Source organism: Temnothorax longispinosus, chromosome 11, assembly GCF_030848805.1.
Source record: "Temnothorax longispinosus isolate EJ_2023e chromosome 11, Tlon_JGU_v1, whole genome shotgun sequence".
Classification (NCBI taxonomy): domain Eukaryota; kingdom Metazoa; phylum Arthropoda; class Insecta; order Hymenoptera; family Formicidae; genus Temnothorax; species Temnothorax longispinosus.
The window spans coordinates 12,107,356-12,127,478 of NC_092368.1; the positions used below are offsets into that span (position 1 = coordinate 12,107,356).

General features: G+C 32.4%; 2 protein-coding genes and 1 pseudogene across 11 annotated transcripts in view; 1 reads left to right on the forward strand and 2 right to left on the reverse strand.

Annotated features, from left to right (window-relative positions):
- Window positions 1-3,774, reverse strand: part of LOC139821965 (uncharacterized) — a 105,200-nt gene extending 101,426 nt beyond the window's left edge. The window contains exon 1 of the mRNA XM_071793428.1: window positions 3,436-3,774. Coding sequence (XP_071649529.1) covers window positions 3,436-3,458 — 23 coding nt within the window. The 5' untranslated portion in view covers window positions 3,459-3,774. The remainder of the gene's footprint in view (window positions 1-3,435) is intronic.
- Ttll5 (Tubulin tyrosine ligase-like 5) overlaps window positions 1-20,123 on the forward strand; it is a 228,495-nt gene that overhangs the window by 137,673 nt on the left and 70,699 nt on the right. For 2 of the 10 annotated variants that reach the window (XM_071793417.1, XM_071793415.1), the window contains exon 15: window positions 760-954. The exons of 2 other annotated variants lie outside the window; for them this stretch is intronic. In XM_071793417.1, the coding sequence (XP_071649518.1) occupies window positions 760-954 (195 nt within the window). Of the gene's footprint in view, window positions 1-759; window positions 955-3,788; window positions 4,085-4,206; window positions 6,663-7,044; window positions 7,589-20,123 lie in introns of those variants that run through there. 6 more of the 10 variants (XM_071793412.1, XM_071793414.1, XM_071793413.1 and 3 more) reach the window with 6 other exon arrangements.
- Window positions 6,661-20,123, reverse strand: part of LOC139821972 (sodium-dependent nutrient amino acid transporter 1-like) — a 53,407-nt pseudogene continuing 39,944 nt past the window's right edge.

Genomic DNA, 20,123 nt, shown 5'->3' on the forward strand with positions numbered 1-20,123 from the left:
TCGTAAAAATAAATATTAGAAATTGTTATTCGACGCATCGTACAAAGAGTTATGCTAAGAGTAGCACAATTCTTCGAGAAATAACATGCATGCACGGATACGTTATGCTGGTATGCTACAGAGCATCATTTTGAGGTTAGAATGCACAAAAGTATATTAAAAATAGTAAATTATACATACCAAAATACTCTACTGCAGCAAATACTTGAAAAACACAATTTTTTTTTAACACGGATTTTGTAACGTTCTGTACGGACTGGGTGTAGACTACCCGAGTTTAATTTTCAAAATCGTATAACTTGAGCACCAAGCGTAGACTGACGCTGCCCCTTGGCGCTCACATAGTAGCTACCTCAAAGATTCCCCCCCCCCGGTACGGACCCCCACCATTCACTTCCTTTGAAATGGCGCTACTTTCAAAATTCGCTCGGGTTACGCTAACCCAGTCCGTACCCTGAGGGTTAAGCAAACGTTTACGGTAGGTGACAGCTTAAAAATGTATTTTTTTAATTTTTTCGATTTTTGTCTTGAAATCAACACTCGCGCGATGTGTTTTTGTGCATATTTTAATTGTGTATAAACTTTTTTAACTTCTGTGCAGTCTACTCAAAGTTGGAGCCCTCCCTGCAATTGTCGGTAATTTGGATTAGTTAATTTATGATCCCCTTAAGATGCAGAATAGAATGCGGAAAAATTATGCGAACCAGGAATTTAATTTGATTTAATAGTAAATTAAAATGTGATATGATTACGTTACAGTGAACAGGACCTCGATGATATACTGATTCTGCAAACACGTCTTTATAAGTGCGCTCACAGTTTCTTAGGAAGAAGTGGTTTCGCTGGCAATTTGCGTGGTGCTAATCTTCTTGGATCTTTACCGCATATTACATCGCGAGTATATTCCAATGCCGCCACAGCAGAACAGTGCAGATGTAATAATTCAATCAATAGGTAATCTAATTATTATATTTAAAAAAATTTATTATTCGCGGAAAACACGAGAGAGAGGGGGAGAGAAAAACAAAAAAGTTATACATATAATTATGATCCCTATAGTCTGTTAGAATTATATCTGTTTTCTCTTTCTCTCTTGAAAATTGTTGAATTAAGTGTTACATGAGGCTATTTTAATACAAAGTGGGAACTACTTTTATGCCCTGATATCGTAATGAATCTTTCTTACATGTAGTATCAAAAGCATAGTTTCAAATATAAATATTTTGGATACGCTCTAAGGCACTTTAATATTTACAAATACAAATTAATATTACATTCGTATTATAATAGTCTTCAAGATAGCGAGATGAATTTGAAATAGCTGACTATATCATTACTCAAGCAATAACAATTAACTGGCGTGACAAATCAATATGGACTGGAGATAAATTAAATATTAATCAGTTATATTACAAGCATAGTGAAGGAAAAAATTGTTTTGCTCTGAACGAGCCAATTCTTTAATGTAAAAGCTGATTTGTTACTTGTTTGAGAAGAAGTACAATTGCTTATGTTAAGATTCCATCGTCATCAAATTTTTGTTTGTGATTAAGAATAGATTGTTAATTATTATAGCTATATAAAGTACTTAAAATTTGATGGTAAGCTAAATTCCAAAGAACAGGCACGCATTAAAGTCCCTAATTCGCATTTATTGTCAGATAATATAATTATTATGTTAGAGGTAAAAAGAGAGTGTTTGGTACAAGCTCGCGCACGAGCCTGGCCTCGTGATTTAGATGAGGAAGGAACAAATGTAACGAATCTTTGATGAGAGAGAGAAATTGTGTATCGTGATTTATTTGAATAAAAGAAACTTTTAAATAGCAGAAATATTAAATGAATACCAACATTTGTTGCAAGGGTAAGGAAAACTGCCACAAAACCTTACCAGTATTCGTACAATAAAACATATAAATGTTCTGGGTTATAAGAAACATAAATCATATCATATATAATAAGATGAATAAGAGAATTAATATGAACGGATCCTTTCCTTGATATTCGTAACGTTTCTATTTTTTAATAATTATATATGTGAAAATTGATCCTGTATTGGAATTCAACAATTCTGTGAAAGTGAGACGTATCTTGGTTTATCTAATCTCATTAAATTAAAGTCATAAAGCAGCGACAGTTTTAATCTCGATCAAGAAAAGGAAATCGTTTCAATGTGAACATACAACGCACAATATATATGAAGAAACACAGCAAAATTAGTTTAAAGTAATTAAAGCAATAAAAAATGCGTGGAATCAGTGTGTCAATTTAATTGCTCTTAAATAGATATATTTATAAAATAATGTTCTTTAATTCGATAGAATTAATTGCACTATTAACGAGCTAGACAATAAAGAAACGTTAGAAATTGTAAGTTCAACAATCAGTAAGAGATGTAGAATTAATAATCCTGGATTGACACACTAATTCTCGTTTCGAGAATTCCAATATCGCTTGCAATAATTTGTATGAAAACATATATAATAGGTTTTGAAAAGGAATGAACGCACTCAAGATTATATATATAAAACACATAAACGAAAGATTGTTACTCGAATCGTAAGAAATAATTAATGACACGAATAGATAGTAGAAGAAACGCTTAATATAATCAGACTTTGAGGAACACGAATTAATGTTATTATTATAGACAGGTATTCAGACATTAATACCAATTCACAGAATACTCGTGGTTAAATAATATCTCAATAGAATGTATCGAAACGCAAATGAAAGTGAATGTATATTATCGCAATGCACGGTAGTCGGATTTAATTGTAAATCGACGTTTGTATGAAAGTACTTAAATGTTATTTACTACACAATATCTGAAAGTAATGGTTTATCACACTGTTTTATACGCACGCAAGTTAAAGAATTACTTACAAGAAGAAATGCTTTGATCAAACTAGAATCAATACGATATAATTATAGAAATATTTCCTCAGAATAACTCTAATTTGTCAATTGTTCACTGTTAAACATACGAAAGAATAGAATATTTCAAGAGATTTTATCAACATAAAACTCGAGCTAATATTAATCGATTATCGCAATCGGTGATAACGACGCAAGTATGCATATACGTTACATGTAATTGAATACAAAAGATCTGATGATCACGCTTTCTCGAATGCAAGTAAAAGAATAAGAAATATTTTACAGTTTGTTATAATCAGGAACTGATTTCAATCAACGAATTGAACAAGTATATAAAAGTTAACTGAGCTCATTGATATAATTGACTCGAAATAAATTGTGCACAATCCTGTAATAAGAGAGGATGTTTTCCTCTCAACTCGCGAAACTTATTATATCTCCTCAATCAAACAAGGATAACCCTAAGAGAATTAAGGATCCTTTGATCAGGATCCTCTTTGTAACGTTAGATGAAATACTAACGTATCTCTACTCAAGTAAGAGAAATTCGGTTACCTTGTATTCGAAACTCTTAGCATATAATTCAACGAGAATATTCCTGAATGTTCTCAAAGAAGAAACTATAAGCAGAGTTGGTCCTCAATTCCTCGATGGCGTTTCATCTCCTGCTTGAAAGTCCTACTCGTACGTTCTCAAAGAGGCTTCCTTCCTGGTGTCCGGAAACGTAGCTTGAATATTCCAACAGGGCTCGTATCTTTGCTACGACGACCGTCGCTCTCTCGAATTCGTCGCATACACGATAAACCGATATATTGTTTGTTTTACATTAAGAAACGGATCTCGATATTTCCGCGACTCGAATCTAAAGCTCACTACGAAAAGAATGACGCAATTTAATACGTTATTAGAACAGATTACAACAGATGTGTACTGAACGAGGTCTAGAAGACGAATGCTCATTGCTCGCTCGCCCGGGCTGCACGCCCCTCCCAACATGCTCAAGCACGCGCGGTAGTACTACGCCTCTACGCCTGGGACGCAACGCGGCCGGCGCCTATTGCGCGCATTCACACCGGCTTTCTCAGAACGCGCGGTCTGACCTATCATATTTCAAAGGCCGCAGATGGCCGTATTGACACAATCTCTCTCTCTCTTTTCCTCAACTTCAAACAGAGAGAGTCTAATAAACTTTTTTTGCACTATTGATATATATTTATTTATTTTTGCATACCACCGCACGTGTTCGATAGTGTAGTCAGATTCCTAAACTCTCTTCTTTACCGCCTTTATTATTAAATATAATCAATGCATATCCTACATTTCCAGCGAAAATGAACTTTATGACAGTTGATCAAGATTTACAGCTATCTGTTAATCCGTGAATAAGAATACAAGTTATAAACAAGGCGGCAGTGTGGTCTAGTGATAGAGCGCCAGACTCGTAATCTGAAGAACCAAGTTCGAGTCCACTAGAGCCATGTAAACATGGAATGTTTTTTCCGAAAGCTGCGCCCTCCGTGCAAGATAGGCTCTTGTGCGGAGCAAATTGGGCTCCGTCTTTCGGAAAGAGACGTTAAGCCGTTGGTCCAAAGGGTTAAGTGAGAGGAGAAGGGTAGGGTAATTATGCATAAAAAGACCCCACCTGTCGATGATCTTGACCTTGATATATGTTGTCAAGGTCACCCTCCTGAGTGACCTTCAGAAGTTTTTAGCCGGCGGTCGTTATTCGTTAAAAAGTTATTAACAAAAAAAGTTTGGAAAATATAGCATCGTGGTAATTATGCATAATAAAAAGTTATTAACAAAAAAAGTTTGGCGACCTCACCGATTTCAATGACCTTGATATATGTTGTCAAGGTCATGACCTCAAGTGACTTTCAAAATTTTTTACAAGGCGGTCGTTATTCGTTAAAAAGTTATTAACAAAAAAAGTTTGGCCACCTCACCGATTTCAATGACCTTGATATATGTTGTCAATGTTGGTTAGCTTAATTGTTACTCTTATTGTCTGCGTCTCTTTCTTACCAAGTATACATATTATATCTACTTTTCAGTTTTTGGTTAATGAGGTCGCCATTTTTTGACAATCAGCGTGAAGTTAGCTATTAGCAGTCCATACTTGTATAATAGGTACGTCAAAAGATACTTATATAGTCAAAGCGCAGCGCGGCGCTCACGAGAGGACTGATGTTTATACTGAACGAGGGCAATGGAGATTAAAAGTTATCTATAATTATCTTTATTTATAAAAGTACTGATCAAATATATAAAGTTATATTTTTAATAACATGAATAAAAAATATTTTATATATAAATTATATTTGTAAACAGTAAATTTACGAATTTGAGTATACTTGCATCTAATTTATGCAAAATTAATTATCTTATTTCCGCAACTTGTAAATTTTGAACCAGTGCTGCAGTGAACAAAAACGTGGTTTCTAAATTGCTACTATTCAGCTTTACATAATGAGATTTGGAGTACCGTATCTTATAAGTAACTGCTTAGATTAGGCTTGTACTTTTTCATCCGCATTTCTCATCATTGTGATCGAAGTTCAAATTGATATTGCAATGTGTCTTAGCATCATACCGTTCAAAAAGACAATTTATATCAGTAATCCAACTCTTCTACAAATTTCTGTATTTTCACCTATGTTATCAGAATTTGTAACAGAAATAAAATGATTAATTTTGGAATACCCTATATAAGAAACAGTATTGCTATTGCGTTATGTTTCTAAAAAAAATATTATCTTAAAAATACGAGTATCTTGTAAAATAGATAATCCATCTTCACTTATTTTGCGATTACGATCTTGACAATTTTGATATTTTTATAATAAAAGAAAAAAGTTCCGAATTCGTGACAAATTGTGTGTCAATATATACAGCCTTACTTATATTGCCTGGCCTCAAAGTTACACGAGAGAAACATACTCATTTTATTGAAATAAACATATATAGCGTTCGGAAAATATCTGAGAATGCAAAATAAGTGGAAATAATATATAATTAAGTGAGAGGTGTATCTTAGAGATAAATAAAATAAAACTGGGCTTGTTTTTTAATAGAAAAATCTCAATAAGGATAACCAGATCAGTGTAATGCAGTAAACGTAGATGCCACTTATATCTTGATTGAAAAGAATAATAGAATAAATGTTTTGTTTTGTTCGCATATTTACAATATGCTATATTATCATGTGGATATTACCGGCTTCTATTGGCGACGAGAAGATTCGGGTGGTGTCCCCGGCAGATCCTAACAGCAAATGTATATTCTGAAAATATTCGGAGGATATCGTGAAGCATAAAATATTATAAGTATATTAAGTACATCCTTAGTATATTTTATAGATATACAGGATATTATTGCTGTTAGGGGAACTACTGTAAGTCAGACACTGTATTCCGTTGTGCTAGTAAACCACTTGCGACATGGAGGCAAAACACGAGAAAAAGAGGCGTATCATTACACATTGTTGTATCCCGCAGTGCAATGATTATTTGGGACAAAATATTTCGTTCCACAAGTGTCTGACTTACAGTAGTTCCGCGGGGGGCGCCACCGAAACTTCTCGCCAATATATTAACCTGCTTATCCTTATTATATTTATCTTAGAGGCGGAAATTTCACAACGGATTGGTATATGTCATCAGAAACGATATTCCATCCACAGGATTCCATCGATACTTATATTCACAATTATGTACGAGGATTACGGTTCCAAAGGAATATTTATATTTGTACGGGATACATTAAACTGTTTTTTAAACCAATATGTGTAATGCGAATTTAGAACTATTTTTTATTTTACACGTTATATCTCAAATACACATTACATGCGCAGCTTCAATTTTATCCATGCCCTGTGATACGCGACGCCGTTTGATGGCTTACTAAATAAATAACTTTCCCTGCAAGAAATAAATGTATTAAAATAAATTACCCAAAAATTGATTTCTCTGTCTCCAAAATTAAATGTCGATTCTACGAAACTAAAAGGTGTTTCAAATTATATCCCCTTTTCTTTTTTTTTTCTTTAGAATTATTTTATTATTCCGTCACTTTCAATTAATTCTTAGTGTAATGATTGTGTTTGGTTTTTCAACTGGACGTTGAATAAACTTTATTCTAAAGGATCTATTTCTTTAATTACAGATTGTGCCTCAAGAGGGTTAAAAGAAATAGATACAAATAGACTGGACAAAAACACCGAGCGTTCTTCTCCGTATGCTTTGCTATATCTCTAATATCTGATGGTTTTATTGGATGTCTTAGCTGATCGGAAATGGAGTAGTGGATGTAGCGAAGCCTATAGGTAAGAATGCTCGGTGCACTCTAATCGTGACAGTGAGTACAAATGCACTGTGCATTAATGCACCCTGTATGTACACTGATTGTGAACCAGCGTATTTACGCGTTATGATTTTGTGCAACAATTAGACATAAGATTTCAGGCTAAACTTAAGACGTCCTAAACTTACTTAAAACGACGTCAGACAAGTTTGTGTTCCAAGCAGAAAATCACATAAACAAATTGCTTCACTCGTGAGCAGTTGCGTTTTTCGTGTTTCTTCCTCATCGTCTCTTTAAATTCACGCCAGCACGCCATATGCGTTGGACTTTTCGGGCCCCATTCTAACGAAGGGATAAAGGCTGCCTTAAACATCTGCAAAAAGAAAATATATTGCACGAAAACATTCGAATATTTAAACAGAAATTGAATTCAGAAGATAGACCCTCATCCTCTTTCCCTCCTCCATAATTCAAAATCCTCAGTATCCTTCTTTTGTTTTCATTTTATCTTTTATTTACTGAGAGGAAAAACTTAAATTACAATATATAGTCAATCGTTAATAAATAATATTCAGTACAGATATATTAGGTGTGTAAATTAATTCGGTGCCTTATTATAACTCCATTTTATGATTATGAACTTTCTCGCCCCTTTGTAACTGTTTGCAAATGTGGATTTCTTACATTTGCAAAATATCATACGCCGTGACAAAACAGACAATAAAACTTCATAAAACAGTAATGAACATGATAACGTGCGAAAAGCAGCATTTGTGGCACTGCATATTTTTTCACATTTCAATTAAAAAAGAATACTGCTGAAGCCGCAGAAATAATTTGTTCTGCTCTGGGTAATATGAAAGTAATATGGAAGTAATATGAAGGTAATATGGGTAATGCAATCTATATGTGCAAAAAATGGTATCAGAGTTTTCGGAACTAGATCATTTTACAGTACGACAATATATATGTTCGGCCGTACTACAAAGACGACAAAGGATGTCACACACATCTAGATTTTAGACTGGAAAATTCTCCCTTATATGCTCCGAATTATTCATTAGACTTAGCCCTGTCAGATTACCATTTGTTTCGGTCGCTCCAGCATTCCCTTACGGAAAGAAACTACAGCGGATTACAGAAAATTATATTACAGGAACTACATAAAAGTATTACACGAAATTACAGACTGAAGTATTGTAATATACTGTAATATTTTCGTACTATACGCTCGGATTACAGGAAAATATTACAGGAAAATAGCCTGTATTCTGTCATTTAGTAGCTCCCGCTTGATTTTAGAGAATTTTCCTCTGAAATACAGTCTCAAGAAGATATTTTAAAATCTAGAGGAATATCCTCTAACCATGAGACACTAAACTTAAGATTGCAGTCTCCTAATACTAGAGGACACTGATTTCCGATATTCACCCGGCATAAAAAAAATATTTTTTTCGAAATTTTATTACTATTTTATAACTAAATTTGTTTCTTAAGATGCAGTCTATGATTATAAATATTTTCTTGTATTTGAAAAACCTTACCTTGGTGGGATTCGAACTCGGGACCTCTGGATCGTGAGCCAACTGCCTTACGTGGTAGACTACTTCTTAATTTGATGTAAGTGTTATATATAGTCTACATATGTCATAACCAGCGCAAATATATAATTTTTCAAAAATCATCTTAAGAAACAAATTTCCCCACTTATCAGTAGAATATTTTTTTTGTGAATATCTTGCCGATATTACAGGATAATAATAGCCTGTAATATCACTGTGGAATTATAGGAAAATAATCTGTAGTGTATAATTATAATATATATAAGAAAAATATATATTTATATGATGTCAAAATGGCGAATACCCTGTATACACACTGATACTTTATATTTTTTATATTTATTTACTTATAAAATATGAAATTAAAAAATAATAAAATGTGGTTAAAAAGTGATACATTAAATCTAATAAATTTCAAACAATATTTATAGAAATAATTTATATACAGCTGCATTGAAGTAAAAGTATACTATATATGGAGGGGTAAAAACCACAGTGGTGTAACTCAAATTTTTAAAAATCTTTTCTTGTGTGCATAGATGCAATCTGTACAATATATAAATTGCATCTATGCGCATGAGAAAATATTTTTAAAAATTTGACTTACACCACTGTTGTTTTTACCCCTCCATATATGAGGCTCGCTGTTTCAAATTTCATGGATTACTGGTAGCATTACGTTTAATACACGCGTGTAGTAGTGTATTACACATTTTGTAGATTACATGTGTAGTCTACTACACAAGTCACTTACCATACGTGTAGTATGTTACACATATAATGGATTACACGTGTAGTCTACTACACAAGCATTGAACTATAACCATACTGGAAGGAGCACTGCCATACCCCCACCACGGTTCTTCACGATCCGAGAGGGATAGTTGAACGGGTACTGTGTTGTCTCTTTCTAACGTAAACTACCATGACTGAAAACATTCGCCTCGACACGTACACAAAGACGCTGTATCTATTCGTGTCGTGCGACGCACGAGTGTTCAATCCTGGCATTTCTGGTCTCGACTCGTCGTATGTACATGTGTACACATACATATTCGTATATATGTGTGTGTATTTACATCACTTACATGCGTTGTGCAGTGCGTGTGAGATGTGCAGCGCGCGATCCAAAATGGGGAAAAAATGCTGCATAAAAACTTGTTTTAATACAGTAGATAAGAATCCGTATGTGTCATTACACAGGTAATAAAGTTTATATAATGTTCAGATAATACAAATTTCTAAATGATATTTAAAAAATGTCGAAATAACGTCTAAAAAACATGAAACTTTTTTATACATTTTGGAGACGTCTTTTAGAATAAATTTGTACTCTGGTTTATTAAATTTATTGTTTGTAGTATAATTTATAAGTTTTACACATGATGTATATTATGGGTCATATTACAGTTCGCCTTTTTGTAGATTTCCACGTAAGGATACTCTTCAATATAACAAATGGTTGCAAGCAATTCCACCAGACTTAATCACATTACAACGTAATATATATATTTGTTGTACGCATTTTTGTGAAAACTCCTTTCAACCATCCACACCAACAGGAAAGAATATATTAAAAGAAGATGCAATTCCTTCAATTTTTTACTCAGGATCTGAAGATGCAAGAGACGAAAATAATATATTCGATGTGTGTTATAATACTTTGAAAATATAATATATTTATTTTATTATATTTAATTTTATAAGTAAAAATTATATACTAATACTATATTTCAGAATTTTACACGTGAAGCAGAGAAGACTATGTCACAAGGACAAATATGTGAAACGGTACACATAAATAATAATTTTCATTATCTTAATATTTCTTTCACTTTATAAAAGTTGAAATTTTATTCCAGGCAATAAAACGGGCATCTGTGGATATAAGTACTCAAGTTTCTCCTAAGAAACAAAGGATATTAGAAAAGAATACGCAATTACAGAGGAAAGTGCATATAGCCCAGTAAAATGACAAAATTTGGAGGAAATAATACTGACTGGGCTGAAACTTTGTAAACAGGCTTGTTTTAGGGTACTATTTAACATATTAAAAGTCCCCATGTGTAGACGCTACGTTGCGGGCAGGGGAGAGTCCAAAAGGTCCAAAAAATTAGTTTTTCGCAAATAACTCGGAAAATATCAACTTTACGGAAATTTATGTAGATATTAAAATTGTAGCTTACAAAATTCCGCACAATTTCGTTTTTTATTCAAGTCTGTACGACCAAATGGAGCAGAGATAGAATTTTTTTAAACATCGGTAGTTTTGCAACGCAACAAAAACGCGTACGCGCGTCGCGCATTTTTCGCTAATATCTCGAAAATGGACTCTTAAATCGAAAAATGTTTTAAATAAAAGTAGTAGAGAATCTAATTACGAACAATTTCGTTTTTTATTCATTTCTGTACGGTCCAAATTCGCCGAGTTATTAATTAAACGACAATTTTATTTTATGTTGATAATAGATGTTTTGCATGTAAAAATCAGTATTAACTCTGAAAGTATAGGTCGTACACATATAGTATGTATAATGAAAGTTAAAGAGAATAAAAATTTTGAACATGTTGATGTATGCATGAATCCATTTTGGTAAAGATAGCTTGAAGTTAAGAGCAAAAACATGAAAAAATGTTATTTTTTAGTGCATTTTGGAAAATAACTTTTTCTAATTAGTTGGAGGCAGTAATGTTATGTATTTTTCTTGAAGATATTTTAATTATCTTTAAAATGAGACGTCGTAGACCTTTTTTCATTGAAACGTTGATGAATTACAGGTGTTTAAATATTGAAGAAAAAAAATCAATTTTTGTTAAATTAACATTTTAGTCCAAAAATATATGGATAATAATTTTTCAAAAATTTATTTTACCTTGTTTTCATTACTTCATATATATATGAACGTGCTGGAGTAGTATAAGTCCTTCGCAAAGTATGTTTTATTTAAAAAAAAAGTTCATGAATATTGCTGTATTTTTGATAAATTGTGGAAAAATTGCATTATCATTCCTTTTTTTGTAAATATCTCCGTTTCTATTAACTTTACGAAAAAACTTCAAGAGACCGAAATTAAAGCTGACAAAATTTCCTATAAAATAGAGTTTATGACATGTAATTTTGAATGCATTGTGATGGGAAACTGGCGTTTCAAAAGACATGTAAGTTTACGTATGTAGCAGATCATCACTATAAGTCGCCTGAAATGATGAAAAAACGTGTCCTTAACATTTTTCTGTACCTATTGAAGTGTCGGAAGTTATTCTTGGGGTCTTTCTGAATCGTTTGGTACTAGGCCGATATTTTTAGGGCCGATAGTTCTGTACATAGGTATTAAAGATTGAGAAGAGTCCGAAGTCGGTATGCGGCGCGCGGCGTGGCAAACACGTTACGACTCGTTTTATTTAAAAAATCATAACTCACTAACAAATTGACGAAGCTTAATGATTAAACACGCAAATTAAAGCTAAAAGTAGTGCGAATGAGAAAAAAATATGAGATAATTATTAATTAAATAAGAATACTTAATTTCGTCGCCGCAAATTTGGTAATTTTTAAATGGTACAGAAGGACTTTAAGGACTTAAAGAATGCTAGAAAAAGAATTTTTGAATAAGAAAAAACGAATTTGAAGTGTGACAGATATTTTTTATGTAAAAAAATTAATTTATTATTTATTATTATTATTATTATTAATATTATTATTATTATTTATTGTTTATTATTATTATTATTTATTTATTATTTATTTTTAATTTTTTTATTAATTTATTAATTTATTAATTTTTTTTATTTTTTTTCTTAAATTAATAGCATGTAAATGCAAATCAAATTGCACCGGGTCATGTGGCTGCAAAAAGGCAGGGTTAAGATGTTCTGACCTCTGTGCTAATTGCAAACAGAACGGCTGCCTAAATATGTTCGTATCTGACGAAATGAGCGATTCCGAATCGGATGAAGACTATTCAAATAGTGCAAATGAAGAAGAAGAAGAAGAAGATTAACAACTAATTTCCATCGTATCTCTTCTATGGCGGTTATAAATTATTTAAATATTCATATTTCCTCGATTTTTCACTGTACAGAAATGAATAAAACACGAAATTGTTCATAATTAGATTCTCTACAACTGTTATTTAAAACATTTTTCGATTCAAAAGTCCATTTTCGAGATATTAGCAAAAAATGCGCGAAGCACGTACGCGTTTTTGTTGCGTTGCAAAACTACCGATGTTTAAAAAAATTCTATCTCTGCTTTATTTGGTCGTACAAACTTGAATAAAAAACGAAATTGTGCGGAATTTTGTAAGCTACAATTTTGATATCTACATAAATATCCGTAAAGTTGATATTTTCCGAGTTATTTGCGAAAAACTAATTTTTTGGACCTTTTGGACCCTCCCCTGCCCGCAACGTAGCGTCTACACGTGGGGACTTTTAATATGTTGAATAGTATCCTAAAACAAGCCTGTTTACAAAGTTTCAGCCCAGTCAGTATTATTTCCTCCAAATCGACAAATTTCGAGTCATTTTACTGGGCTAATATATTACAACAACGTTTACGTCGTCGAGAGCTAACCATTACTACAATGCGTAATCTTATAGACACATTGAAAACAAATAATATGCATAATTCGGATCTCGAACAGGTAAATGAGCAATTTTGATGGTTTAAAATTAGAGCTTATTTTAAATGAGTATAGGAATCAAAATGTTGAAAAATCACGGAGGCGGTATACACCACACATGAAACAATTCGCTTTAACACTACATTTTTATAGTCCTAAAGCGTATGAGTTTCTTCGAGAAACACTATTTCTTCCTCATCCATCAATGTTACGTAAGTGGTTGAGCAATTACAAATGTAATGTTGGCTTTTTAACAGAGGTTTTTGAATATTTACAAACAGAAGTGCCAAAGAAACATTTCTTGAAAGATGTTGCTTTAATATTTGATTCGATGGCTATACGGTCACAAATTGTACCTGATCCTAATAATGATAAAAACGTGGGTTTTGTTGATTTCGGTGGTATCTTAAGTGATAATTCTACAGATATGGCTACAGAAGCTTTAGTTTTCCAAATTGTCTCGTACACTGATAAATTTAAATGTCCAATAGCATATTTTTATATTAATAAAATTAATGCAAACATTCAAACACAGTTAATTAAATCTGCTATTGTCAAACTGTATGAAGTAGGTGTAACAGTACGTTCCATAACATGTGATGGGACTAGAACCAATCTTTCAACTTTCGAATTACTTGGGTGTAACATTTCTGGTGATAACATGAAAAGTTATTTTGAACATCCACTTAATAAGTCAAACATTTACTGCATATTAGATCCATGTCATATGCTTAAACTTGCACGAAATGCCTTTGCAGAGTCAAATATGATATCAGACCTTGGTTCAATCTCATTCAATTATATAGAAAAATTACACGCGCTTCAAGAAGTAGCAGATTTGAAACTTGCTAATAAGTTAAGTCATAAGCATATTTATTTTAAAGATAATAAAATGAATGTACGTCTAGCAGCACAAGTATTAAGTAACTCTGTTGCTGACTCCACTGACTTTCTCAGAATAAGCGGACATAAAGATTTTCAAGGTAGTGAAGCAACAACCAAGTTCATCCGTATTATTGATAGATTATTCGACATAATGAATTCACGAAACAGTTTTGGTACAGGTTTTAAGTCACCAATGATGATAAATAACTTACAAATAATTAAGCAAATTTTCGATGATAGCATGACATTCATTTCAAGTATAAAAATAGATGACAAAAATATTTTTCTCCATTCGCGACGTACTTTTGCAGTAGGATTTAAAATGAATACTGAAAGTTATTATAATTTAGCATGTGATTTACTGAACAGAAAAGAGGAACCTTTGAAATATTTGTTGACATACAAGTGTTCTCAGGATCACATAGAATTATTTTTTTCATGCATAAGAAGACGTGGTGGATGGAACGACAATCCTAATGTCTTACAGTTTAAATGGGCTTTGCGGCAACTTTTGTTTAATAATGCTGTTCGTGCTAGTGTGAACGCCAATTGTTTAGGTGATACTTCCGAAACGTGCTCCATATTGCAATTTCGAAAACCGACCCGTGTTACACATGATTATGATACAAACCAAAATTCAGAGGAATCAGAAGCATTTTTAAATCTAGCAAATGATATAAAGCTTTCATGTATACAAGAAAATATTTTGTATTATATAGCTGGTACTATAGTTCGTACATTATTAAAGGAAATAAATTGCCATCATTGTGCAAAAATTTTAATTGAAAAGGAAGTGGCAATGTGTGATAATATTCATAATTATACAGTAGATATTATGAAATATAACTCATTTACACATTTTGTAAATCGCGGAAAACTGTGTTATCCGTCAAGTGCAGTTTTTAAAATTGTGGAAACTGTAGAGAGAGCATTTAAAACAGAATTAATGTTTCGTGGTATGCAAGAAACAAATTTTAAACAAAACATTGTGATGAATACTATACAAACGTTATTGCCAAACATAAAAACAATGTTTACACCTGAACATCCTATAATGGACAATACAGGAGACGAAGATCTTCACGAGACTCAAATAGTTAAAATAATAGCATGGAAATATATCAAACTTCGTATTTTAACTTATTGCAAAAAAGCAACAGAGCGCCATTTAAAAAAACGTGGTACAAGTAGGGCAAAGTTGCACAAGACAATTTTATTCTACCATGTATAATTAATTTACTTTAAAACAATTATTTCTGTTTAATTTCTTTTCAGTTTTATTTGAGTTTCGTATATGTTTTATTTACATTTCTTTATATTTTATTTATCCATAATATATATATCTATGTATTTAAGTTTCATAGATATTGTCAAATATTTTGTTTGTGTACATCGTTTTACTAAAAGATGTATCAATGTGTTGAAACTTGAAACGTATTTGTTTTTATTGTGCGTTTTGTTAAAACGTATATGTACAGAGTTTATATACATAAATGTTTAATTAATGTATAATCACTTGCTAAAAGATTGCAATATACTTTAATTGTTTGTACAATTATTTTCGGCATATTATAATCGGACGAACTTTTTATTTAACATATTTTTTGATAGTCATAAAAACAAAATGTGTTTTAATCTATTAGCAACTGACTGACTAATGGTACGTACAAAGTTTTGTTTATGCGAATAGCGATAGTATATTAATTAATATGTGTATATATATATATATATATATATATATATATATATATATATGTAGGTCTAGAGGTATGTTCCGGGACTGTTTACGTTTTTTGAAATGTACAGTCCTGGAATATAACGCATATATATGTAATCAGATTCAAAAAATTGTCCCGAAACGTGCCGTAGGACATGAATTTTTTCCAGGACAGTCCTGGAAACTGCCAAATGTCCTGGAATATACCGATGTAAAAAAATAAAAGTCCCGGAACATACTTCCGGACCTACATATATATATATATATAGAGAGAGAGAGAGAGAGAGAGAGAGTTTTCTTTACTTTTCTGTTCAAAGAGATTTAAGTATTATGTTATATATATGAGCGTCTTCTAAATTTAGACTTTTCCGTCACATGTATAACGTTTTTTGAAAAAATTTTAACTTATACACCTAATATATTATTTACTATATATATTCCTAGACCAATATTTATAGTCTGATTTTATACTTAAAATCATCTTCAAATTATTTTAACATATCGGAATATTTCAACATAGCATCTCAAGATAGTCACATAATAAGATGGTTTTAAATATAAAATATAAGATCATGAATTACATATATCGGCCAATGTACTTCAGATTTAACCATGTATTGCGAACTGAAAATTAAACAATATAACAACTTGAATTCTCAACGTTGTGAATGATCCTACTCCTGCAACATTACAATAATGTTTAATTATTACGATTTTATTATTTACTTATTTTTCTTAGAAATTATTAATATACGTAATACATAAAAATAGATGAGATCTTTTCTTCCTCTTTATATGTGTATTTGATTCTGAAAATTATCATTTATTAAAAGTCTCCTTTTTTGACAAAAATAGAATTTCGGCACAGAAATCTGTGATTTCGGTGTGTTTAAAATGCTTACGAAGGTGAATGTTTTCAGAGTGGATAGTATTTCGAGTCACGTGATTGCTTCAGTTAGTCAGACAAGGATAGCACGGTACCCGTTCAACTATCTCACTCACACAGCTCGGATCGCTTGAGAACAGTGGAGTGCTCCTTCCAGTATGGTTATAGTTCAATGTACACAAGTCACTTACCACACGTGTAGTATATTACACATATAGAGGATTACACGTGTAGTGGATTTTACATTTCATGATTAGACATGTATTCCATATTACAGGAATTTCACGCACTAAAGGAATTACAGCGTGTAATAACTACATCAGATTATTGTGTTCCTTTCTGTGATAACTACAGGGAGTCCTGTAGTAACTACACAAGTGTAATATTTACTGGCTGTAGTTTCTTTCCGTAAGGCTGTAGTTTCTTACCTAATACATATTTTTCAAGACAGTGGAAGAAGTCGGAAAAAGTCTTGAAGACTTTATCGATTCAAAATCGCTAATTGTAAGCTAATTCCACGAGAGTATTTAACTGCCCGATAAATGGGAAAAAGTCTTTGAGAAAAAAATAATGGAGACTATTTTAAACATTATACTTGTAATTGATTTCTTGTGAATAACTTTCAAATTTTGTAAAAAAAGATGCCAAATTAATTATACACCTAATATTTAGCGAACACGATTACCTCGGATGGTCCCAAATTTCTTTTTGATAATATCACGTGTAGATCATCCAGAATGGAATTTGAAGTGCACCAAAAGTGAATAATATCCAACCGGCAACTGTAATATTTTAATAGATTTATTTAATTTCAGCTATACAAAGCCATGAAATGGACTTGGTTTACAATATACCTTAAACACACTCATACCAACTTTTTAACTTAACGCGTGACATTGTTAATTCCTTATTCCGTACTTTTTAATTTCTTCTAAAAAAAACCATCCTTTAATTAAACCCCAACACGCCTAAACCTATTATTTACACGTTAAACTCACAACCTAAACTCAGAAATACTTGACTTAGTCCGCTTCGGCAGTGTCAAGCCAAGAAACGGACATTATTCACCTATACACATACACATACCTTCTAACCGCAACGCGCAACAACTAATATTCCCTATATTTCTTTAAATTTTTCCCAAATCTCCTTTAGACGCATATCTCGCTTTGTTTCTAAAATAACCTTCCTTACATCCTACTTTTTCTTTATCCCTACCTTTACCTTAATATTACAACTATTTCCTGTTTTTCAACCATATCTTAATATATTAATAATTCTTTACCTTTACCTTCAAATATTGACGCAACTCTCTCATCTTACAATACATATAATAAACTTATGACTAATAACAAATCTCTTACTACCTAACTAATGCTATCCTATATCCCCAGTCCTTCCGAACTCATCACACCTCCCTATATATGCCCCTGCCTCCTCTTTTTTCTTCTTCCAATAGCATCACTTCTGTGCTCTCGAATCGCTCCGTTCCTCTTCATTATTTGCCAAAATCCTCTACACTGCTTCTCATTCGGTCCTAGTAAATTTCCTCCCAGCTCTTCTTCTCTCGTTCTCACCGAAGCAACATATATTTCCTCCTCGCACGTTCGTTCTCTAGTTATCTTCCCATGCCTCCTATCTACTGTTGCATAATTAATATACCTGGGTTCGCCTCCGTGCCATTCAAAGATTCTAATATTTCCAGAAAACTGCTGCGTCCTTTAAACAAGCCTTGCGTGTCCACCTTCTTTTACCTTTCCTTTCCTACAACGCAGACAAGTTTCGCCAGTCCTTGTTCCAGGAATACGCCAATAGCTTTCCTATACCTTTCTTCTTTTCATCTCATCTCTTCTTTATCGTTGGCTTAACCTTTCCTCAGCTATGCTTATCTTCTTTTACTTTCCATTTCCTGGAACTGTAATATTTTAATATTATAATTATATAATACATATTATAATATATGCAATATTAATATACAGGGTGATTGAAGACCTCTGCGACAAACTCTGAGGAACAATAGATCTCGCAGAGAGGACCTTTTTCTATAAAGCAACCTATGTTCTCTGACGCGTCGTTTAGGAACTATGCGACTGGGCAGACAGGTCTTAGGTGATATTTATTACAATTATGAGATAAATTTATTATTTACTTATTGTTTCAAGTACATTTGCAAACAGTTTACAGAAGGCGTTCAAAGTGTCTACCTTAAACCTGATTGCATTCTGCGCTACAATTAGCCTCAACATGACCTCAAATGTCGAAAGAGTCCGACAATGTTACGATGGTGTTATGAATGCAATCAGGCTCAAGGTACACTTTGAACGCCTTCTAAACTGTCTGCAAGTGTATTTGCAACAATAAATGAATAATTTATCTCATAATTGTGATAAATGTCACCTGAGACCTGTCTACGCGGTCACGTAGCTCCTAAACGACGTGTCAGACAACACAAGTTGCTTCACAGAAAATGGTCCTCTTTGCGAGATTTATCGTTCCTCAGAGTTTTGTCGCAAAGATCCTGAATCATGCTGTATAATATTAATGCACATTAGTACTATGAAAATGGATTAGCTTTAAAAAAAGTTTAACATGAATAAATGAACTAATGCGAGCCAGCAAACAAAAATATTCGCGACAATGAAAATATCAGTTAATGTTATACCTTTATTAACTTTGAGATCGCATTTGTGCCCAGTTAACAATAGCTGTATTCTGATTAAAGAGAATCCGATTGTAAAGACTGTAACACTCTATTATATTTATAATGTTATTGATATCGCATCATCATCACAGAAATATAAGCGCTTGCCGGATCGTAATTAGTTTGTGTGTATACTTTTGCTTTTTTTATATATAAATTGCAATATTTTTATTTAAATATATCTGGTTTTTATTCACTTTCACAGCGAAAATCTTATCCTAGTGTTTAACTCCGTCTTAAAATGAAGCTATATCTGTACCTCATGAATCATAGGAGCATTCTATATATCGGATTCAAAAATTCAGTCTCAAAATTTGATTCTACTTCAGAGAAAAATTTTTACTGATTTGTACGGGAAATGGTAAAACAAAGAAAGCCTGAGAGTAGGACGAAACAGTTTGTCGTCGTTTTCGATAATTATTTACAATATAGGGCCTTTTCCGAATTTTGATATTTTCTTGCGGCTCTCTTGGTAAAAACTTTTGAGTCTGACATCAGTTATAATCAATAGGGGGAGCCCGAAAAATATGTACTGTAGGGAGCAGCATATCTGTCTCCCTTCTGA